Source organism: Canis lupus, chromosome 19 (assembly GCF_003254725.2).
Source record: "Canis lupus dingo isolate Sandy chromosome 19, ASM325472v2, whole genome shotgun sequence".
Lineage (NCBI taxonomy): Eukaryota > Metazoa > Chordata > Mammalia > Carnivora > Canidae > Canis > Canis lupus.
Genome location: NC_064261.1, coordinates 38,300,463 through 38,322,119, shown reverse-complemented (window position 1 = coordinate 38,322,119; position 21,657 = coordinate 38,300,463). Strand labels below are relative to the sequence as shown.

The 21,657-nt window shown below is 43.7% G+C and overlaps 1 protein-coding gene across 1 annotated transcript in view; it reads left to right on the top strand.

Moving 5' to 3' along the window:
• Positions 1–21,657, top strand: part of TMEM163 (transmembrane protein 163) — a 224,308-nt gene that overhangs the window by 114,840 nt on the left and 87,811 nt on the right. Inside the window, 1 exon segment of the mRNA XM_025430327.3 lies at positions 20,253–20,296. Coding sequence (XP_025286112.1) covers positions 20,253–20,296 — 44 coding nt within the window.

Here is a 21,657-nt window from a genome sequence, read left to right as displayed (position 1 = left end):
GGCCTCAGCTTTGCAAGCCCAGTGGCTCCGGAGAAGCTAGGCCATTATCTGCCTCTCCTGCTGGTTTGTGGGGGAGACCTTTCTCTCCAAAAAAGAAAACCTTGGCCTCCTGAGAGGCATTCTGTCTGGATTGGTGAGGAGTCCTGCTGAGCCATTTGTTCAAGGTTAAAATTCTTACTGCCACTTAATGGGTGGCCTTTTATATTGGGAGAGCTTACTTTGCAAGCTAAAATTAGGCTCTTGGGGGATGAAGCCCTTATAACTGGGGTTGCAGCTCTCGCAAAAACATGGCCTCAAAAAGGCCTTTTTGGCATTTTTGGTGTCCTAATTTAGGGCTTAGTGAGAAATATAATAGGAACAGGCCCTTGGATGACTAAAACCTGTTTGTAGAATTTCACGAGTAGGTCATAATCCCCTACCTAATATTTCATGACTTTGTCCTTCAGATTGCCAAGAGATTACAAAATCCTCATATCCCCTCTATTCTTACTTTAAGTCCCTCATCCCCCTCTCCCCCAGGTGACCTTTCCTCAGGGGCTTGTCCACCCGTGGACACTGTTGATGGTCAACCCTCAATAACTCCTCCCTCCACCACTATGGCACCAAACCTTCCAGCGTTCATTTGTCCACTCCCGTGATTCCTTTTGTTTTCTCCGTGATTCTTTCATCTTTGCACACTTCTTAAGCATGGGCATTGACCAAGGTCCTTCTTCATTCTTCTTTACGTGGAGAACTTCCCTCCATGTCCCTGGTCTGCCTCTTTGAGGGCATGTCCCAGGGCCTTCCATTAGCCTCATGATCCTCCTGAGGCTCAGGGCTGCTTGGAAACCTGTCTCCCCCACACTTGCCTTGTTTTGACGTGGGGTGTTCTCTCCTGCTCACCTGTTGAAATCTTGCCAAACTGAAAATAGAACGAGGCTCCTTGGTGAAATCTGTGTTCCCTCCCAGCCAAACTGGATAGACTGCCAGAGCAAATTCATGGTGTCTTTCTAGGTGCTGGGCAGTGGCCCCCTGTGGTGAGAGAGCACTCTCCGGGGAATGTGACATGGAGGGGTGGCATGGCACAGAATAATCCCAAGAACACTGCCTATGTGTCAGTCTCCCCCACCAAACATGAGCTGAGGGCCAGGGATTGTTCTGTTCCCTTTAGTGTCTGCACCCCTGCACACAAGGCAGGCAGTCAGTAAAAGTGTATAGGGCGGGTGTGAGCCTTACCCCCGGGGAGTTGTCTGACAACAGAGGGGCAGTTCACAGCCTCTGCTCCTGGATGAACAGAGGCAGGGATGGTGGGGGTTGGGGGTGAAGAGCTCTGACCATGGTTGAGGTGGATTTCTTTCCAGACTGCTTTAACCAGCTCCCATTCTGTAGGTGAAAAAAATCCAGGCCAAGCATCTCTATAAAGTTATCCCCAGATATCAGTACTTGTGCTTTATGATTATTTCCTTCTTGAGTGGGAACTCAGGCTATGCTGAAAAAAAAAAAAATCCAATGGCAAGTAGATGATTTTCTTTCTCCTTTCCCCCACATCTGGCCTCCCATTCTGGATGCTTAGGAACCCTACATTGCTCCTTTTGTCTCCACAACCCCACACGTTTGGGCTGACCTTGGCAAACAGTTCCTGCATCTTTCTCTACCATGTAGTGTATTTGCTGCTAGGCCATGGGGCACCTTTGGGCATATTAGAAAAAGGTTCTCTTTCCTAAGTGTGGGTGTGCTCTTCATACCAGGGTGCTCAGCTTGGCTAGCCCACTGGCCTGGGTTTCTGCTCTCACTGACCACCCCCCTCCGCCGGCAGGAAGCCCTTGGGCAGTGAACAGCCTGCACAGCTGTATGTGGGGCTTTGCATCAAACTGAGCTGTCATGCAATCTGTTTCCATCTTGAGCTGCAAGCACATCAGCTCCTGTTAATGAGTTTACCCTCCCATTTGGTCTTCAGATAATTTCTTCATCTAAATCGGTGTTTTTCTGAGTGCAAATTTTTTTTTTTTTTTTAAATTTTTAAATTTCTTTCTGGGAGCACGTTTGAGGAACACCAAAAATCCTTGGCAGGTAGTGAATTATTTTGGAGCTGGTAACATTTAACACCTCTCCTTAGATTTTTGGTATAGTCTGCCCTGACTCTTTTGCTGTCTTCATGCTTGGCTGTTTTTTTTTTTTTTTTTCCTATAAACTTGCCATGTATAGATCTTATTTATCTTTATTGTATTCACCTACTCTGTTTCCCAAGTTACCAGGATCTGCTGCTGCTTTACTGTTTGGCAATATGGGTTTTATTTCGCGCTCCTAATTGCCCTCTTGATTTACCAGTGTTTTCATAGTGGTTTTGAAAATTTTACTCTCAACCCTTAGAAATGTAATTAAAAACACAAACTGCTGAGCAGTAGCTGGAGGCTCTGGCATGAAGGCCAAGTAACAGCTGATCACTGTCTGGGCAAGCTCTGCATTGTGGCTCCCTCTCCAAGTTCACTGGAGGGTCCTTAACTCCCTGGGCTCTAATAATGGAGGCAGACCTGCAACTGCCATTCCAAGAATAATGATCAAATTCCAGCCAAAAGGCATTGCCATTATGCAGAATGAAAGGACACAAGCCTTAAAACAGTGAAATAAATAATTTGAAATGCTGTATAAGATTTATGGCAACTGGAATCCTCCGGTTAATTGAATTATGGTTTCAGTGCCATTGTACTGTTTGAATTTAATTTACGTAGCATCATACTTGATTGACACTTAAAACAAAATTCTCAGAATTAATTTATTCAGATATTACCAAGAATTATGAATTGGCCTTTATTTCTTGAAAGCAGGGCTTTTCAACCATGGTACTTTCCAGACTTTGGGCCAGAACATTTTTGTTGTGGAGGCTGTCGTGTGCATCATAGGGTTCTTCGCAGGGTCTCTGGTCTCCACTTACAAGGTGCTGGTAGTATCTGTCCCCTCCCCCAGTGGTGACAACAGACAGTGGTCTGCAGAGGTTGCCAGATGTCCCCTGGGAGGCCAACATGCTCCCCCAGTTGAGAAGCACTGGGTGGATACTTTTCTCACCTGGCATGTCACTTTTTAGACCGAGTTCCTTCAACCCATCAGTTTAAAAAAATTTTTTTTGGGATCCCTGGGTGGCGCAGCGGTTTGGCGCCTGCTTTTGGCCCAGGGCGCAATCCTGGAGACCCGGGATCAAATCCCACATCGGGCTCCTGGTGCATGGAGCCTGCTTCTCCCTCTGCCTGTGTCTCTGCCTGTCTCTCTCTGTCTGTGACTATCATAAAAAAAAAAAAAAAAATTCAGTTTTTAAATTTGACGTGTATTTCATATTAGACAATGGAAACATTCTCATCATTTGGGTTTTTCAAGTTGCTGGATTGCGTACAATGAGAATCTGTTCTGAAGGGCAATGACTGGCCTTCATGTGCTTTTGTGGCCGGCTGTCTGTGTGTGGTGCAGTAACGATAACGTGCTGGGAAGCCTAGAGTCTCTGTTTCCTCTAGCCGTGTAAATTAGCCCCATGTTGTTCTTTCGTGTGTCTGTGCACGGCTCGCTCGGGAGCTAGATGAGGTGTGGAAGGCCCCTGGGTGGACCATCTACTGACTTCACTTATGGGGCATAGATGTCTCGGGCATGTTGAATCTTCACGGATTCAGCACTGTGTTGTACGTCTGGATAACTGTGAATATTTAAAAGGGAAATGCATACAAACAGCATCGAAATGTCATATGAAATAGACTCCAGTGTGGCATTTTTTTTTTTTTTAATTAGCTCTTGTATTTGAAGAATACTGGCTTTTTTGCAGGGTTGTACCGACTTCCCTGCACAAGTCATGAAGAGGAATACATTTCAGATCATTAAACACTTAAGGGCCTACACTAAACATATGGTCTTCGGAGCTCTGAGCCTGGGCGGCTGGGACAGCAAGAGGCCCTAGGAGGCTGCGTGACCGGAGGTCAGGAGAGCAGGCTAGGAGAGCAGGCTAGGTCTCAGTCGATGATGTGGCCTTGGTCAAGTCGCTTCCCTGTCTGGACCCCAGTGCTTTTTCTGTTAATAAAGATATTGGACTTGTTAGGCCACCTCTGCTAGCTTTAAGTGGAAATGTATGATTTTAATTAAAGTGATAATGAGCCTGGAGTTTTCAAATTAAATTGAGTTGGGAAGGTGTCTTTTGCTAAGAGGGAGGGATAGCAGTAGCATCTTAAACATGATACTTATTCTGTCGGTGAAACTTTTAGCCGATGGATGTAATTACTGTTGCCATGGAGAGTTTGTGGCCTGAGAATCACAGCTGCCTTGGTGTTGTCTTCATTTGCAGCCTCTGAAGCAAACTTCACTGGAAGATGTGTGTGCCTGTGTCTGGAAGCTGAGAGTGAGGGTGGCCGTATCTTCCCCTCCCTGCGAATCTGGAGACCTGGGTGTTAGTTCTAGCTTTGTTGTGTGATTTTGGGCAAGCCACTCCATGTCTCAGGGCTCAGCTCTCACCATGATGTGAGGAATTTAAGCTTTGGTCCTGTGCAGACAAGGTGTGCACATAGTAGATGCGCACTCCCTGTCCTTGGAAAAGTCTGCTTGCAAGGGTGACATGTGGGGACTTGGCCAGTAAACAGTTTTCTACCCTGGTATTAAACTTTCTCTCAATGGTAAGAGTGGCTCACTGAGCCTAAACTCTGTACGAGCAATGTGGTTTATGCTGAACACCTGCTTGCTTGCCTTCTGGGAATCTGGAATTTTGGTTTGTGCTAGACAGAAGGTTCTTATGTGATGAGCCCCTGTTAAAATCCCTGGGTGCTGACTCCCTAAAGAGCCTCCCTGGTAGACAACACTTGGCACATGTTGTCACAACTTGTTGCTGGAGGAATTAAACACCTCCTTCCTGGATTCTTTGGGAGAGGACTCTTAAAAACTTAAGCTTTGTCTTCTCCCCATTTCATTTCATGCATCTTTTCCCTTCCCCGATTCAGCTTTCAAATCCTTTTGCTGTAATAAATCTCAGCCATGGATATAACTACATGCTGATACCTGTGGGTCCTTCTGGTGAATCACCAGACCTGGGGGTGGGTGGTCCTGAGGATCTCTGACAGAGATACTCCAAAACTCTCTGAAAATCTATAAAGTAGAATTTTGGGAATTTTTTTTTTTCCTGAGTAAAAATTATTTCAGTACCTTAGGCTTTTTCCCCCTTAACTTGGTAGTGAGACAAGGTCATGTTAAAGGCAAATGAGAGTGAGCTGACAGGAGTCCCCTCGTTCCGTGGTCAACCATGGCTTCATTGCCCATTAGATGTGTGCTTTCGACTGTAAGAAAATAAACACAAGGGAGAAAGAGTCAGTGCAAAGTGAGACAGTAACTAGGCAATACTGTTTTATCCATTAGCCTGTTAGCTGTATATTTTACCTATTGTGTGTCCTCCTATGTTGTTGAACTGAATATAATTAGATTCTTAAGACTGAGGCTCTTTATAATTTGAGGAGAGCTTATTGTTTGAAGAAATCCTCCCGTGAATTGATTCCTAATTTATCTTTGAAGTGAAGCCAACATGAGTGGGGGAGGAGCGTGAGACTTAGCATTGAGGGTTCTGATTGAAAGAGATGCACATATGTTGTAGCAGTCAAGGGTATTCCAGATGCAAACAATAGAAAGCCCTTGTATTAATTTAAACAAATTGAAGGAGAACATGTTACAGAATACACCTGACTGGATTCATGGCCTCACATGAAGTTGTCAGAATTCTGTTTGTCTCCTCTGTTTCCTTCCTTTTCCCTCCTCTCACCTTCCTTCCATGTCAGCTTCATTTTCAGGCCAGCTCTCTAATATTTGGTGGCCTGGCCTTATCACCGAAGGCACGATACCCCTCCTGGCATGGGAAGGAGCCCTCCAAAGGAGATTTATAAGAAGAAAAAAGAGAGCAGAACAAGCAAAAACAGCTCCAGTGTCTTTGTCTGTGAGGATCTCAGGAAAAAATTCCATGGTATCCATGAAACAGAGTGTTGTGGGTCCCATTGGTTGGTGGTAGCTGATGGACATCTTTGAGGACCATCTCTGAGTACGGAACCAGAATATTCCATACTTCCGAAAGGAAGGAACCAGCCTTCCTTTCCTGATGGGCAATAATTATACTAGAGACTTGATTTGGGCCAGGGAGTGGGGATGTGATAGTGGTTAGAACAGTAGTCCTCCCTACAAAGGACGGTGGTATGTAGTGTGAAGACCATCCCCTTACTGATATGAATAGGGAGTCTTTGGTCCTATAAGTGTTTTTCAGGTGTTGCTTTTAATTGAATCCTTGCAGTTAGTTTTTAACAGAATCCTAATTCTTTTTTTTTAAAGCTTTCCACTCCTTTTTTTTTTTTAAGACTTTATTTATTTATTCATGAGAGACATAGAGAGAGGCAGAGACACAGGCAGAGGGAGAAGCAGGCTCCATGCAGGGAGCCCAATGTGGGACTCCATCCCAGGTCTCCAGGATCTCACCCTGGGCTGAAGGCGGCGCTAAACCACTGAGCCACAGGACTTCCCAGAATCCTAATTCTTAACAGAGATGAGAAGGATGTTGCTCTGGCTGAGATGAGGTGGAGAGGGGGGTGAAAATCACTGTGGGCTTGAGACAGTGGAAGTAAGCATAAATCTACAGTGTTCAGGGGAATTATTTTGAAAAACTCTGCTGGATGGGCCAACCATGGCAGAGAGTTTAATTCACTGTCCTGATGCCTAGTTATGAGTTATTTATGAGCACTGAGCAAAAGCAAAGTTGATCCTCTCAGGGAAGAATTATTGTCATAGGATCAAGAAAAACCATGACTCTTTACTTTTATTTTCTTCTGGGGGCATCAGCACTGATTCATCTTTGATTTATAGTTCAATATCACTGGGAGATTGTCCCAGTTGATGTAAAATGCCAAAAACACAGCTTTCCATCTATAACATCCTATCAGAGCCCAGTTCAGGTCATTTGTATCAGGGTAACCAGCTGCTCTATGGGTCTTTGGCTTAGTGACATCATGGTGTCTCTACAATTTCACTTCGGAGGCTTGTATCTTCCATATTCGCTCCTGTGACTGATCCCCAGGCTTCTCTCATGAAGTTGTATTGACTGTATGGTGGATCTGATGATCTCTTTTCTTTACTCTTATATATTCTCCCTCTAGAATGCTCACAGGGTACATATTGTAGCTAATGCATTTGTTGACTTAGAGAGTAGACTTAAAATTTCTTTTATTCTTGTTTCTGCCTTTTTGTAGGCTATAACGACTCATGCTTAAGGTTAATGAAAGTTGATGATATTGTATTGGAACATAATAGACCTTGGGTACTCCAAAATACATAAGTTAACACAAGCTTTCAAACAAAGTGAATCATTTTTGTTGAGTAAATTACCTTATTCTACTACAAATCTTATTTGGGTCTAGTTTTCTTATTGTGGTGATAAGGATGCTAAGGTTATGCAGTTCACTACCTCAGGTGTGATAGTCTTTAAAAAAGAGAGCATAGAAGTCTTTTAGTCCTAAAACACGAGGCAATACAGTTGAATAGAGATCTGACCTACTCAATCACTGCAAAATAAGTTTTCTGACCTTTGTTTTTTTAATTATTTTTTATTATTTTTTATTTTTTTATTTTTTTTATTTTTTTTATTTTTTATTGGTGTTCAATTTACTAACATACAGAATAACCCCAGTGCCCGTCACCCATTCACTCCCACCCCCCGCCCTCCTCCCCTTTTTTCTGACCTTTGTATCTAGATAACCATTGAACATCTGGGACAGTTGTGGCATTAAGATTATTTGCATTTGTTCCTCTTTCTTTTTATTCTCCATTAGCATCATTCCCAACTAGAAAGGAAACATTTTGTTGTAAATGGAGAAGGATGCTATTTGTGGGGACTTTGATTTTTGGAGATCTCTGACTTTTTTATTTTGTGAATGTTGACAAATAGTAGGTCTATTTGATTTTTCACTAGGGAAGAGGCCCAGGTAGTCTAAAATGTTAGTCACTTATATCTCTGCACAAATCCTTTTTGGCCAAGTCCACTTTAAGCCCGTGATGGCAAGCTGCGACATAATAACTGATTCACGGTGACAGTATCACAGGTGGCTAGACTTCTCTCTTCAGTTGTGGCACATGAACCTCTTTCTCCACCTTGGAAGTATATGCCGGCACATACACAGAGTAAGAAAACCAAAGCATACAAAAGGATTTACTGTGGAATGAGGGCATTCTTCCCACCTCCACTCCCATTCCCTTGAGATGATCATCATCCATAGGCTGTTGCATAACTTTTTTAAAAAAATATTTTATTTATTTATTCATGAGAGACACAGGCAGAGGGAGAAGCAGGCTCCATGGAGGGAGCCCTACTTGGGACTCAATCCCAGGTCTCCAGGATCACACCCTGGGCTGAAGGCGACACTGAACCACTGAGCCACCTGGGCGCCCAACTTTTCTGACATTTTATCTGCATATGTGTATATTTATTTCTGTACACACACACACACGTAAGCTTTAATAATCATTCTATTCACTGCCTTGTTTTAGTCACTCATTACATTTTGCATCACTACAAATCTTTTCAAGAACTTAATGGTATGACTCCACAGTATGAATGTACAATAACTTCTTAAGTCACTCCCTTATGAATGGATATCTACATGGTTAATGTTTTGCTGTTATGTTACAAACACCCTTTTATGCATTTTTCTGCCCCTGTACCAGTACAAGCATAGAATACATTTTTCAAAGTAGAACTGCTGGGGTCAGTAGCTGTGTGTCTTAAATTCTGCTTCATATTCCCAAGTTTACCATTGAAGAGGTTTTCCCGCTGGCACTGAATGAGAGGATTTGTACCCCCATATCCTCACCAACACTTGGCATTTAAAAAGTTCTTTTATTTTTGCCATTCTCATAGGTGAAACAGAACTGTTTTCTTTTTTTTTTTTTAATTAATTTATTTTAGAGGTAGGGAGGGGCAGAGAGACTCTTAAAGCAGGCTCCCTGCTCAGCATGGAGCCTGACAGGGCGCTCAGTCTCACAACCCTGAGATCATGACCTGAGCTGAAACCGACAGCCAGGTGCTCCTGATGTTTCCTTTTATTATCCACTTTTGCCCTCTTGGCGGTTTTAGATTCTTTTTCTAAAATTGCTTTATATCTTTTATGCTTAGGGTTTTTTTTTTTTAAACTGATTTGTAAGTATTTTTTTAAATTATAAAAGACATCTGGAAGACTGCACAGATCAAAATTATAGTTTGATGCATTTTCACAAAATGAGCATACCTGTGTAACCACCATTCACACTCCCTCATCTTTTCACTTGAAAAGCCCTTCTCCTGTCCACTCCCACCCACCACTCCCTACCCTAGAAATAATCACATCCTGAATTCTACTACCCTTCGTTGCTCTGTTTTCGAATGTTATACAAACAGAATCATAAATAGATCATCTGTTCAGTGAAAGCTTTCTTTTCCTTCCTTTCCCCTGATCGTTATTTGTTGGGATTCATACATGTAATTACAGATAAATATATAACTCATTTATTGTCAGTGTTGTATAGTATTCCATTGGGTGAAGATACCACCAATTTACTCCTGCTACTGTTGAACATTTGGACTGTTTCCAGTTTTTTTTTTTTTTATTTAAGATTTTATTTATTTACTCATGTGAGATAGAGGCAGAGACACAGGCAGAGGGAGGAGCAGGCTCCATGCAGGGAGCCTGACATGGGACTTGATCCTGGGTCTCCAGGATCACGCCCTGGGCCAAAGGCAGGTGCTAAACCACTGAGCCACCCAGGGATCCCAATTGTTTCCAGTTGTGATGATTATGAAATGTGTGCAAACTATGCTGCCGTGAGTGGTTTTATAAGCATCTTCCCATATCCGTATGTATGCATTTCTTTTGGGTGTATATCTAGGAGTGGGATGGTTGGGTCCATAGAGTATGATCATTTTTTTAAATAGATATTTGCAGCCAGTTTTCTAAAGCATTTGTACCAATTTGCACTTCCGTCGGCAGTTTCTAAGAGTCCCATTTGGAATACATCCTTGCTAACGTTTTAAATGGTCAGCCTTTTTCTCTTGTGTAGTGGTATCTCTTTGTGATTTTATTTTATTTTCCATGGTTATGAATGAAGTTGAGCATGTTTTCTTAAGTTTTTTTGGTCATTTGTGTATCATTTGTCGTAAGAAGCTTGTTAAATCTTTGCCCGTTTTCTTTTTGGGTTGTTTCTCTCTTATTGATTTGTAAGACTTCTTTATATATTCTGGATATAGTCCACTGGTAGTTATTAGTATTATAAATATCTTCTTCCACTCTGTGGCTTGCTGTTTTGCTCTTTCAGTGGGGTCTTATAATGTAGTTTAATTTACTGATCTTTTCCTTTATGATTAATGCTTTTATGTCCTATTTAAGAAATATTTTTCTTTTCCCAAGATTATGAAAATATTCTCCCATATTATATTTCAGGTATCTACTGGGTTATTTTGTACTTATTGTATATATACTACAGCTTATCTCTAGTTGTTCTTTTGTGTATGGTTTGAGGTAGAGTCAGTGTCTTGGTACCATTTATTGAAAAGATCTTTCTTTTCCCCAGTATTCTTTAGGAGTGCCTTTGTTATAAATCAAGTGACCATGTGTGTGGATCTGATTTTGTTCTGTGGTCTTTTTGTTTATACTTAGGCCAGTACTTTACTATCTCAATTACTGAAACTTTGAAATCTTTTTTAAAAAGATTTTATTTATTCATGAGAGACACACAGAGGCAAAGATCTAGGCAGAGGGAGAAGCAGACTCACTGAAAGGAGCCTGATGTGGGACTCGATCTCAGGACTCCAGAATCATGACCTGAGCTGAAGGCAGGTGCTCAACCACTGAGCCACCCAGGTGCCCCTGAAATAAATCTTGATATATGGTGATGACTGTCTTCCAGGTTTTTTTGGTTGTTGTTCAGTATTATCTTAGCTATTCTTTTTTTTTTTTTTAAATTTTTTTAAAAAATTTTTATTTATTTATGATAGTCACACAGAGAGAGAGAAGCAGAGACACAGGCAGAGGGAGAAGCAGGCTCCATGCACCGGGAGCCCGACGTGGGATTCGATCCCGGGTCTCCAGGATCGCGCCCTGGGCCAAAGGCAGGCGCCAAACCGCTGCGCCACCCAGGGATCCCTATCTTAGCTATTCTTGACTCTCCACATTTCACTTAAACTTGAGAATCATCTTATTCTCTCGCAAAAAACCTGCTAGAATTTTGGTTGCTAATGTCAAGTCTTGTGGCCCATGAGCACGGTATATCCCTCCCTTTGTTTAGTCTTCTTTAACTCCTCTCAGTAACACTTTACTATTTTTCTAGGTAGAGGTCCTACACATTTTTCATTAGTTTATTTCTAGGTATTTGGTGTTTTCTGTTCAAAATGTATAATTTTAAAGTTTCATTTTCTCACTGTTGGTGGCTACTCTAGAATAACTGGTCTTGTGTATTGACTTCAGTGCCTGGTAGCCTCACATATGCTGAATGCACATCTTCATCTCTTTGGTTCCCTGCTACTGTCTGCCAGTACCTCACTGTTCAAAAATTGGGGCTTTATGGAGACCTGGGGCCTTAAAGGAGCAGCATACAGCTTTAATTTGAGTATCTTTCCTCAGGTGCTTTACCTCTGATCTTGGTAGTCTCTACCTCATCAAGCGTCTCGCTTCCTTGTGAGCAAGAGAACACCGCATGGTTGACAGTACAACCTCTGCTCTTCTTGTTGAAAATGCCATTGGTTTTCCAGCTGCCTGGTTCTTACACTGGTGGCTGTCTCAGCATCTGTTTGGTTTCACCTCCCCTCCTCTTTACTGTGTGGATTGTGAGAAAAGGGTTTGGAAGTGGATGTTGCTACTCCCAAACTTGTTATGCCTTTAAAGGGTAATTGTTCAGGCTTTTGATGATGGTAGCATGAAATTGTGGAGCACTCTGAGCTCTGCCTAAGATGTGATTTAGGTGTGTTACCAGCTTTCAACATCTTCCTCAGTGTAAGGTAAATTTTAATGTATTTGTAGATTTTCTTTATAATTGGGAGTTTGAGGTTGACCATTTTCTAATTTCTTTGATCATTATATTCTTTCTCTGTTGTTCCATGCTTCTCATTGCTTTGGTGGGTTTTATAGAGGAGAAGGGGAGGAAGGGAAGGGAGAAAATGTCTTTATTCTACTATGTTTGACTTTTATTGTCCAAATGATAAGGCTAATGGTCTTCTGATGACTTTGATTCAGTTCCACTGAGTAAATATTTATTCAGCACCATTTCTTTAAGCCAAGTCTTTGAAGTCTTATTCATTGTATTCCTCTTCTCCATGATATGTTCTGTTTTTTTTAAAAAAGTTCTTTAGCAGCTCTTTAAGCCAGAGAGGTCCCTTGTGTGGTATGGTGTCAGCAGTGTCCGAAGAAGGACCATCTTAGTGATCTGACAAAGAGTGACCTTAGGTGGCAACATCCATGCATTTGGCTAACTCTGATTACCCAGACACTACTGTTTAGGTTTAGAGATTGCTCAGGCATTTATTACTCAGAAATTAATGAGCACCAACTATGTGCTGGTGCTTTCACAGACCCTGGGGATAGAGAGGTGAATACTGTGTAACTCCTGACTTAAGGTTTTCATAAGCTGGTTGGGGAAGACAAGGATCATTTCTGGGTGGTACAAGGTGAGGGCACTGGGAAGGGGTGGCAGAGGAGAGGTGCGGAGTCAAGTTAGAATGGACTGAGAGTGAGCATTTAGGCTTACATTCTCAGCAACCACACTCAGAACAGAAGGCTAGACAAGACAAACTGTGAGGGTTCTGTTTTATAAAAATTTACCCATCTCTGTTTTCTTCTGAATGAATGCTTTATTTATTAGGCAAAAAAAAAAAAAAAAAAGTGTTCTGTGATTAAGGGATAGTTAGGGCTTTCATAGGCATATTTCATCAAATTGTTGAGCAAGTGACTGTGGTATCCCCAGCTTGGTGCAATAGTATATGGCATGTAGTAGATGATCAATAAACATTTGTTGAATGTAAGGATGATTGGTGGGCTCAAGCTGGACTAGACAGGGTGGATTGTAGGATAGGAGCTGAGTGTAGCCTGAGGATGCCCGGCCACACCTGTTGCCCATGGGTAATATACTACTTTCTTGAGAGCTGTGCTGGCATCACAGGGAACCACAACACAAAGAGGAGTAAAATTACATGTGATGAAAAATATGTAATTGATATTCAGCAAGAACCATGCTCCTACTGTTAGTTCTGGCCAATGAGATCTTTAGAGTTAGTGTACCAACAAGTGAGGGTAGATCGTTGACTTGATGGAAGATAGTCCATAAATATTCATGAAAATTGGGTAACCAAGGCTGTGTCTTGGTGAGGGTTTGCTTCCCTGCAGGCAGGCAGAGCCCTGGAGTATGGGTGGGCAATGCCTATAGCCTGCCTGGGACTGACTAATGGTTCTTGGTTCTACAGAAACTCTTCAAAAATGATACAGACTTTGAGAACCTGACCCATGGTAGAGCTAACTGTAATTTGCTGAGAACCAGACCTTCTAGTAGGAAACATTGGAGACCACCATCCATGCAGCACAATGACTATGTGGCAGGCATTTTGCTAAGAACTGCAGATACGGAGGTGAAGCTACTGTCCTTTCCCTTATGCTGCTTGTGGGCTGCTTCTAAGGCCCCATACCGAAGCCTACTGAGTCAACCAGAGGCCAGAGGGGGCCGGGCAGGGAGACGAAGGCCAGCTGGGTCTGATGCTGTAGGAGAGGCAGATGGCCAACGGTGCATGCCCCATGCCCCCACTGGTATTTTTGGGAGGGAGGGACAGCTCCGCACCAGCAGATCTCAGGTTTTCCAGAGAAGCCAAAAATCCAAGTGTACTTCTTTGTATTAATTTGTGAAGTCTCCTGATGTAACAATGGTGGTAGCCAATTCTGATATTTGACTAGAACTGTATAGGTCACACAAAAACTTCCAAATTTCATCCACAGGTGGCCCTTTTGCAAATTCTGATCTAGACAGATAAAATACAAAGTGAAGTCACTGTGCTGCAGTGGAGAATGAGTAGTCTAAGGGACGAAGCTGTTTTGATTTTTTTTTTTAAGATTTTATTTATTCATGAGAGACACACACACAGAGGCAGAGACACAGGCAGAGGAGGCGTGATGGGGGGACTCAATCCCAGGGCCCCAGGTCACAACCTGAGCTGACAGCAGACTGGGCTCAACCACTGAGCCACGCAGGTGCCCTTCGATTTGTTTTTCAAACCGCTTCTCCCTCTCTTTTCCTCCAGTGATGACTGAATTCAGCATCCTATCACAGATTATGGACGTTCTGTTGAAGCGAGTTGAACATAAACCAATTAATTTTGACCCCTCTTAGCGCCACCTTTTGTGTCTGGGCTGCCGCAGGCATGACGAAGGTGGTGATGGAGAGAAGGCTTCTCAGGTTGGGTTAGTCACCCGGCTGCGGGCAAGGCGGTTGCCAGGCGTCTGAGTGACAGAGGTGGTCTAATTAAAGTGGGATTGATTTATTAACGGAGCTTTACTGGCCATATAATTTAGCAAACTCGGAGGTGTTATGGGGCCTGGGGTATTGCTAAAGAGTGCTAAGGCTCAAGATAATTATTGCCTTACTTAGGAGAGAATGACAGATGGGACCTCATTGTTGCTGTAAATCTAGCCTGCAATTGAAATGGCATTCTTTGTTCGACGTTGTCGAGGGCTCTCTGCAGCCAGCGTTGACCACGTTGACCACAGTCGCCTTGCTGGCACCCTCACCTCTCTGCATTTCCAAGGCACTTCGAACCTCCACAATCCTCCCTCAAAGCTTGCTGCTTATTCAGCTGCGTGATCTGCATTCGGCTTTGTCCTGACAGGGGGTTACCTGGGTCCACTCCACTTTCCAGCTGTCTTTCTGTTTGAATTTGAGTTTCCAGCTGATGGGCGTTCTGGCCTGCACGTGACTCGGTTAAGGAAGGTCTGGTCTCGAACAGGACCTGTATAAATATTTATTTAAGACTTCTGTTGTATGTGTGTGCCTCTGGCAGTGTAGCTGTTATTACTCCCTGGACACATAAATGAGAGTAGAGTGTAGGACAAGCAAAATCCTGGGAGGCAGAAGGGCCCTTGCACAGAGAAGGACATTTTGCGGATGTGCCACACCTTGGCTGGCGTGACCCTCCTGTGTCCTGTGGCATCAGCAACTGGCTCATGTAGGTGGTCTGGCTCGGAGAGATGGATTTCAGAAACTGAGCCATATTAAAGACATGTATGATAGTCTGTTTTCTGATTAGCCAGAAGCATTGCAGCCTACTCCTCGATGGACGTCATAAATCTGATTTCTGCTATTCTGTTTTAGATCTTTGGCTGTGTTTTTAGGAGTTGGCTAATTTTTTCCCCCAAATAAAATGGATTTCTTTTTTTTTTTCTGACTTGAATGGTCATATATGGTGGTTATGGAACACGTGGAAAATACAAAAAAAAAAGGGACGCCTAGGTGGCTCAGCGGTTGGTGCATGTGTTTGGCCCAGGGCATGATCCTGGAGTCCCGGGATCGAGTCCCATGTCAGGCTCCCTGCATGGAGCCTGCTTCTCCCTCTGCCTGTGTCTCTGCCTCTTTCTCTGTGTGTGTGTGTGTCTCTCATGAATAAATAAAGTCTTTAAAAAAAATACAAAAAAGGTAGAAAGGAAAGAAATCCACTCAAATATCTCTATCCAGCACAAATTGACTACTGTTACTGTCTGAGGTTTTTTTTTTTTCCTAATTGTTTACAATGCATTTTAAAAACATGGTTGTACTGTAAAGCTAGTTATATCACGTATATTATCTTGTATCTTGCCCTTTTCTACCTCATTTTTTTCCCCCTCAAACGGGAAGTCTGTTATTTCACATGACTTTTGTCTTGCTCCTTTTTGCTTCAGGCAAAATGGCCTCACATATACCAGGTGTTCCATCTCCGGGCTTTTGCACTGACTGTTCCCATTATCTGGAAGGTTCTTCCCTCCAGATGACTGCATGGCTCACTCCCTCACTTCCTCATTTTGCTCAAATGTCACCTTCTCCGTGAAACCTCTGCTGACCTCCCCATTGAGTTTGCACTTGTGCTAGCCAAAATGCCTTTTGACCCAGGCCCATCCTTTCTCGTGGCACCCCGTGCTGATGGCACTAATCATACCACGTGTATGTTGATTACCATTATCGCTCTAATTAATATGCTCACATAAGCATTAACTAAACGTATTTTTGGTCAACATTTTGAAATGCGTTATGTATACCTTACATATAGCTTATTTTTTTAATGGACTGGACTTTAATCATCACCCTACTGCTGGACATTTAAATTGCATTCAGTGTTTTGCTATTATAAATTACATAAACCTACTATGAACCTTCTGTGTATAAAACGTTTTTCCATTTCTTAAGCACTAAAAGAGTTTTTTGGACATGGGATTATTGGACAAGGTAAATTGTATTAAGACTCATAGCTGCAAGTGGTATAAACTCAAACTGGCTTGAGCAAATTAAAGAAAATTATTGACTTGAGCAAATTAAAATTATTGGCTTGAGCAAATTAAAGGAAATTATTGGCTGACGTAATTGAAAAATATAGGGATGTGCCTCAGGGCTGATTCTAGAGGTTCAGTCTGTGTTACTAGGGGTCTGATTTGTGTCTCTAATCCTTCCTATATGCTTTCCTCTGTGTTGGCTTCATTCTGAGGCAGCTTCTCCCCATTTAGGAGAAAATTGCTGCCTGTTTTCATGCTACCAACTGTACAGTCCCATCTTAGACAGCCCCTTCCCAGTATTTTCACAAAAACTCAGGAGAGGTTCTCACTGGTTCACATTGAATTGTGGCACCCTGAATCTTTAACTCTGGCTGTGAGACAAGGAAATATGGGAGTGGGGGTGATGATGTCATCCCACCCATACCACACACTCCGAACGTAGGAGGGATAGCTCTTCCCAGGGTGCTCTTCTATGAATGGGGGATGGATACTGGAAAAGTCCCAGAACTGCAGATCTTCACTTTACTTATGAACATTTTAGGGCCCCTGTGCCTTAGTGGGGGAGGAAAAAAGCATGGCATGCAGGGCACCCAGTCCCAGCGTAAGCATGCATTTCTGGATGTGTGAGGCCAGCCTAATTAGACGGCAGTCTGCTGCCACTCTCACCAGGGGGAGGGAGAGCGTCATAAGGAGGGGAAGCCCAGGCCTCAGCTCCCTGAGGAATGAGGCTCCAATGGCCTATAACTGCATGCTCCGGAGGCTGCTGGTGGCCACTGGCTCCTGAACTACATGTTTAAATTGTGAGCGGTAGAGACAAGTTCTAAATGTGAGGAACGGGACTTTCTTGAGGTTTTCTCAAGGGGGTTCTGAGAGCAGTGCTCTCCAGATGAATTTGGAGGCTTTTGACAGTTGGGCACTCCATTCCAGAGCAGCGGTGGCATTTGTCATCCAGGCCCCGCACCACCCCACACCACCAGCTGACAGCCGTGGTGGCTTCGTTTCCTTCAGCTCTGTGGCCCCTGCCTTGACCTTGAGCAGTCTTGGGGAGAGAGCTCCGCCTCACGGCTGCCCCCCGGCCTGGCTCTCGGTGCATCCTGCCAGCTGGCCGCATAATTCCAAGGCCCAGAGGGTCCTTATCTGTCATCCATGGTTGAATGTGCACCTGCCTTAAAGGCACCACAAGACTTTTGTTGGACCTCTGGTGGCTTTCAGCTACGCTCGGCCAAGTATGTCTGTGGCTTCCGGAGCACCTGCCTTGTAAACCCTACTTTGGTTGGGTCATCCTGGCCCAGGCCTGCGGTTCTCCAAGCGGGAACTGCTCAATAGGGAAGCTGTCAGGGTCACGGCCTTGTGCAGGGCCCTTCGGTGTCCCCTGGATTCCCCATGCAATTTCTGGCATTTTCTTTCTTTCCATCTCATTAAGGAGATTAGATAGAGGCAATTTATAAGTAAATGATACATGTTAATCCTTCACTTCTCTGAAGGACTCTGGGTTAACCTAGAGCCTACTTGCTCACATTTTCCTTGGTGCATGGGGGTTAGAACAGTGTTAATAGTCCACTTGTGCTCTAAGCTGTTCATCCACTGGGCAGGCTTGAATCAGTCACACAAGCAGAACTTTGCCATGTAATTCTGAGAGGGTTTGAAATCACAGATGCCGACTCCATTTGAGTCAGGGAAATCTGTCGTCAATGGCCATCTCCTTCGTCGGGTTCCAGAATCTCTAAGATAAAGTTCCTTGTGTTTTTAATTATAATCAACTGGGCATACAGTTCTTTGAAATCTGTAGTCCACTGTGTAAATGTCTGGTATTACCAGATAACTGATTCAAGCTTATTTTAATTTTCAATTTTTTGATTAAAGCTTTTTAAAGTAACAGTTTACCTCTTGGAAAGCAGGCAGTCTTTCCGGCCGGCGGATGGGGTGCTTTCTCAGGTGTGGCCTGCGTACCATGGTGCCCAAGCCAGATGGGGTGGGTAGAGATGGTGTGGGAGCTCCAGCTTGGGCAGCTCCTCTTTATCTGCTCTATATATCGAGGGTCCATGCAAGATGGTAGGAGCTGGAAAGTTTCCACTGCTGATAAAGGAGTAACCCACAAAAAGCACATGGCTAAGATACTGTAAAAATACGCTGTGAAGAAAAAAAAAAACAATACTCATTTCTATGGAATTTTGTGGAGCTTAATTAACAAGTTGTGGAGTAGTTAGTGCAAGTCAGGCTCAGCGTCCTCTAGCTTCTCTTGGTGCTCAGGGCAGCTCCTCAAAGGATCTCCTGCCTTTCGGCCCATGTCAGTACGGCCTGTGAGTTGGATTCTTTTGGGAAGATCAGATCTAGTGCCCCTTTGCATTGCACAGCTGCATTGCCCATGAAAGCTACGGCCCATCACTATATACAGTGGACTCCACTGTTCTTCTCTCTCCCTGTGCCCGTAAGAAGAACAGCAGGGACAACTGGAGCACTTTTTTGCAAGAACCAAAGATGATCAGGAGTGTAATAAATTTCATTTGCCTTACACTGAGGACTGGAATATAGCTAACCCCCAGGAAAGGCTTGGAAACCTTCAGAGGCTAGTGACTCCCTTGCCCGAGAGTCGTTTTTAACCCGGGCTTATGTTTCTGCTTCTCGGAGTTTATAGAAAACAATGGCCAACTCTGCTTCTGTGTTCCCAGGTTTCAATTCCAACAACATTAACTGACCAACTAGATTCCCTCTTGGTCTCAATTCCTAATTCACAGAAAATGAAATATACTTGCTTCACATTGGGTCATATGACCTGATAGGGCTGGGGGCAGGGCTGCAAAGCTGTCCAGAGTCCATTTGCGGATGTTATGGATAGGACAGGGAATAGGCCCCAGAGAAGGGACATGTGGTGAGCTGAATGGGGGTTCCAAATGGGTATTGACTCCATGCTCCACACTCACACCTCACGGACTCCATGAGTCAGCTGCTGGTCGTAGCTGTGCCTGGGACAGTCCACTTCAAAGCTCTGCTGACCCATTGGGTAGAGTTTCATTCTTTGTCGGAGGGTGGACATATGCTTTTATTTGGAGAACTGCCTTTATTAAATCAAACTGAGAATAGTCTTTGAACCTGGACATGGCTTTGGCACAGAACAGATCACAGAATTAGGCAACTGTGCTACTCAGTCAACTTCCCCAAAAGTAGATAGATTTTTGAATATGGAGCAGTGTTTTAATTTTAACTGTTAAATCTATATTTGTAGACCTCTCTTATTTAAGATCATTGCTATTGTTTTCCTAAACAGTTTTCTTGAGGCCTATGCTGGATTTTAAGCTCTGATGGGCAAGAGATTTCTCTCAACTGTGTTAGCAATGGCATGTGCATATAGATACCACCCCTATTTACCTTATGATGGGAACAGCGTGGACGGTTGCACTTCTGCTCTGATAGTTTTGTGCTGTTCCCAGCTCTCTGTTCCCCAATTGCTAAATTTTCAAAGTCTTAGCAGTCGTTTGATTGACAAGTGCTTGGCATTTTTATCATGAAGCCGGCCCTTTGGTGCTTAAGGACATGGTGGGAAGGGACGCTGTTGCTGGTGGAGTCTGCAATCTTTTCACTTCACTCTTTACCTGTTTTAGTTTGTAGGTGTTACAAGTACAGTTAATTTTTAACTTAATTCTCTGGGAACTTTTCCGGGCATGTTTAAAAAGGCCCTATCAATTCTAGGAATATACTCAGAAATGAGAGAAAAATATCCATGAGGTCTTAAAATATTCTGAATAATATTTTCTTTCTTTTTAGCTGTCTCCGTTATGAGGTACAGCGCCTCTGCTTTTGGGTTTGCAGTAAGTAACCTGAAATGTACTTTTATGAAGTTTTGCACGTTTTTTCCTGAGCCCACAAATCTCACCCTGGGCTCGCCGTTCAGAGGGTGGTTAGCAGATGAGAGCTTAGCAATGCAAACAAACCTTGTCTGGAAATAGCTTCTATAAAAAATTACAATTCCATGCAAGTAGACAGCAACGATGCCTTACAGGTCTCCAGAACAGATTAGGGGGACCTCATTTTCCACACCTGGTTGAGAAGATGTTTGAGCGTCTTATGGCCTGTTTTTCTCCCTCGAGGTTGTAGGCGTGACAGTGGGCACATGCTGGAGTGGAGAATTTGCTGGTGCAGGCAGGGATGTTGGCGGTTAGTATAAGGGCTCCTAGTACTAGACAAGTCAGACTGCAGCCCCTTGATTCTCCTCAAGGGGCTGCAAACTTGCTTCCTGATGGGAATTGGTCGGAGAAAACGGATCTGAGATGTTTGACAGGAGAGGCATATTTAAAGCATGGGTGAAGTTTCCCCACATTCCTTCCAGAGACTGCTAGTGCTTGTAGTTTTCCAGATCGAAAGTACGATATGGTGCAGTGACTCATCCAGAGAGCTCCAGCATCCTCCCACGCAGCTTTAGGGTTTCCTGTACCTGAGGGCATGTTCCTGTTCCCAAATCCACTTCTTCCCTTTGCTGTGAGAACTTAATGTTTTGGAAGTTGTAGATTGTTTCAGAATCCTTTGAAAAAGGTATGGACAGTCTCTCCACACACACACACACACACACACACACACTCTCTCTCTCTCTCTCTCTCCCTCCCCACCACACACACATCTCTCTTTTCTCCTCTTTCTTCTGTCCCTGTCCGTCACACATTCCTTCATTTGTTCAAACAAGAGCATTGAATTTTGTATACAATTTTGGAGTGTTAGCAGATTTCCCAGGACCCTTGAGTGCCCCCCGCCACCCCCCCCCCGAACCTTAGGTAGAACAATCCTGTTGAAAGCCAGAGGCATAGAATCCTTATACTGAATCTTTTACTTGGCATGTGGGGGGAAATGCTGCAATTATTTTGCCTGCTGGGAAATAGGTGTCAGAGCAGTATAGGTCCCTTCGTGTCTCCAGAGTGCTAGGAGCCAGGGCCCAGAGAGCAGAGCCCACTGCACCAGAGAGTGTGTTTCCTTAGTTAGTGGGGACAGCACGAGGTATGAGGAGGAGTCATGGCACTGCCATGAGGCTGGCATGTCCAGTGGCCTTGGCTCTAGATTCCCAGGACCCCACGTGAGAATGAGGAGTAGCCTGTATCGTAATGATGTGAAGCCACTTTGCTCTGAGGTCACTGGCTCAGATTCAAAGCCTCCATGTCTTGTGTCTTCACAGTCATGCCTT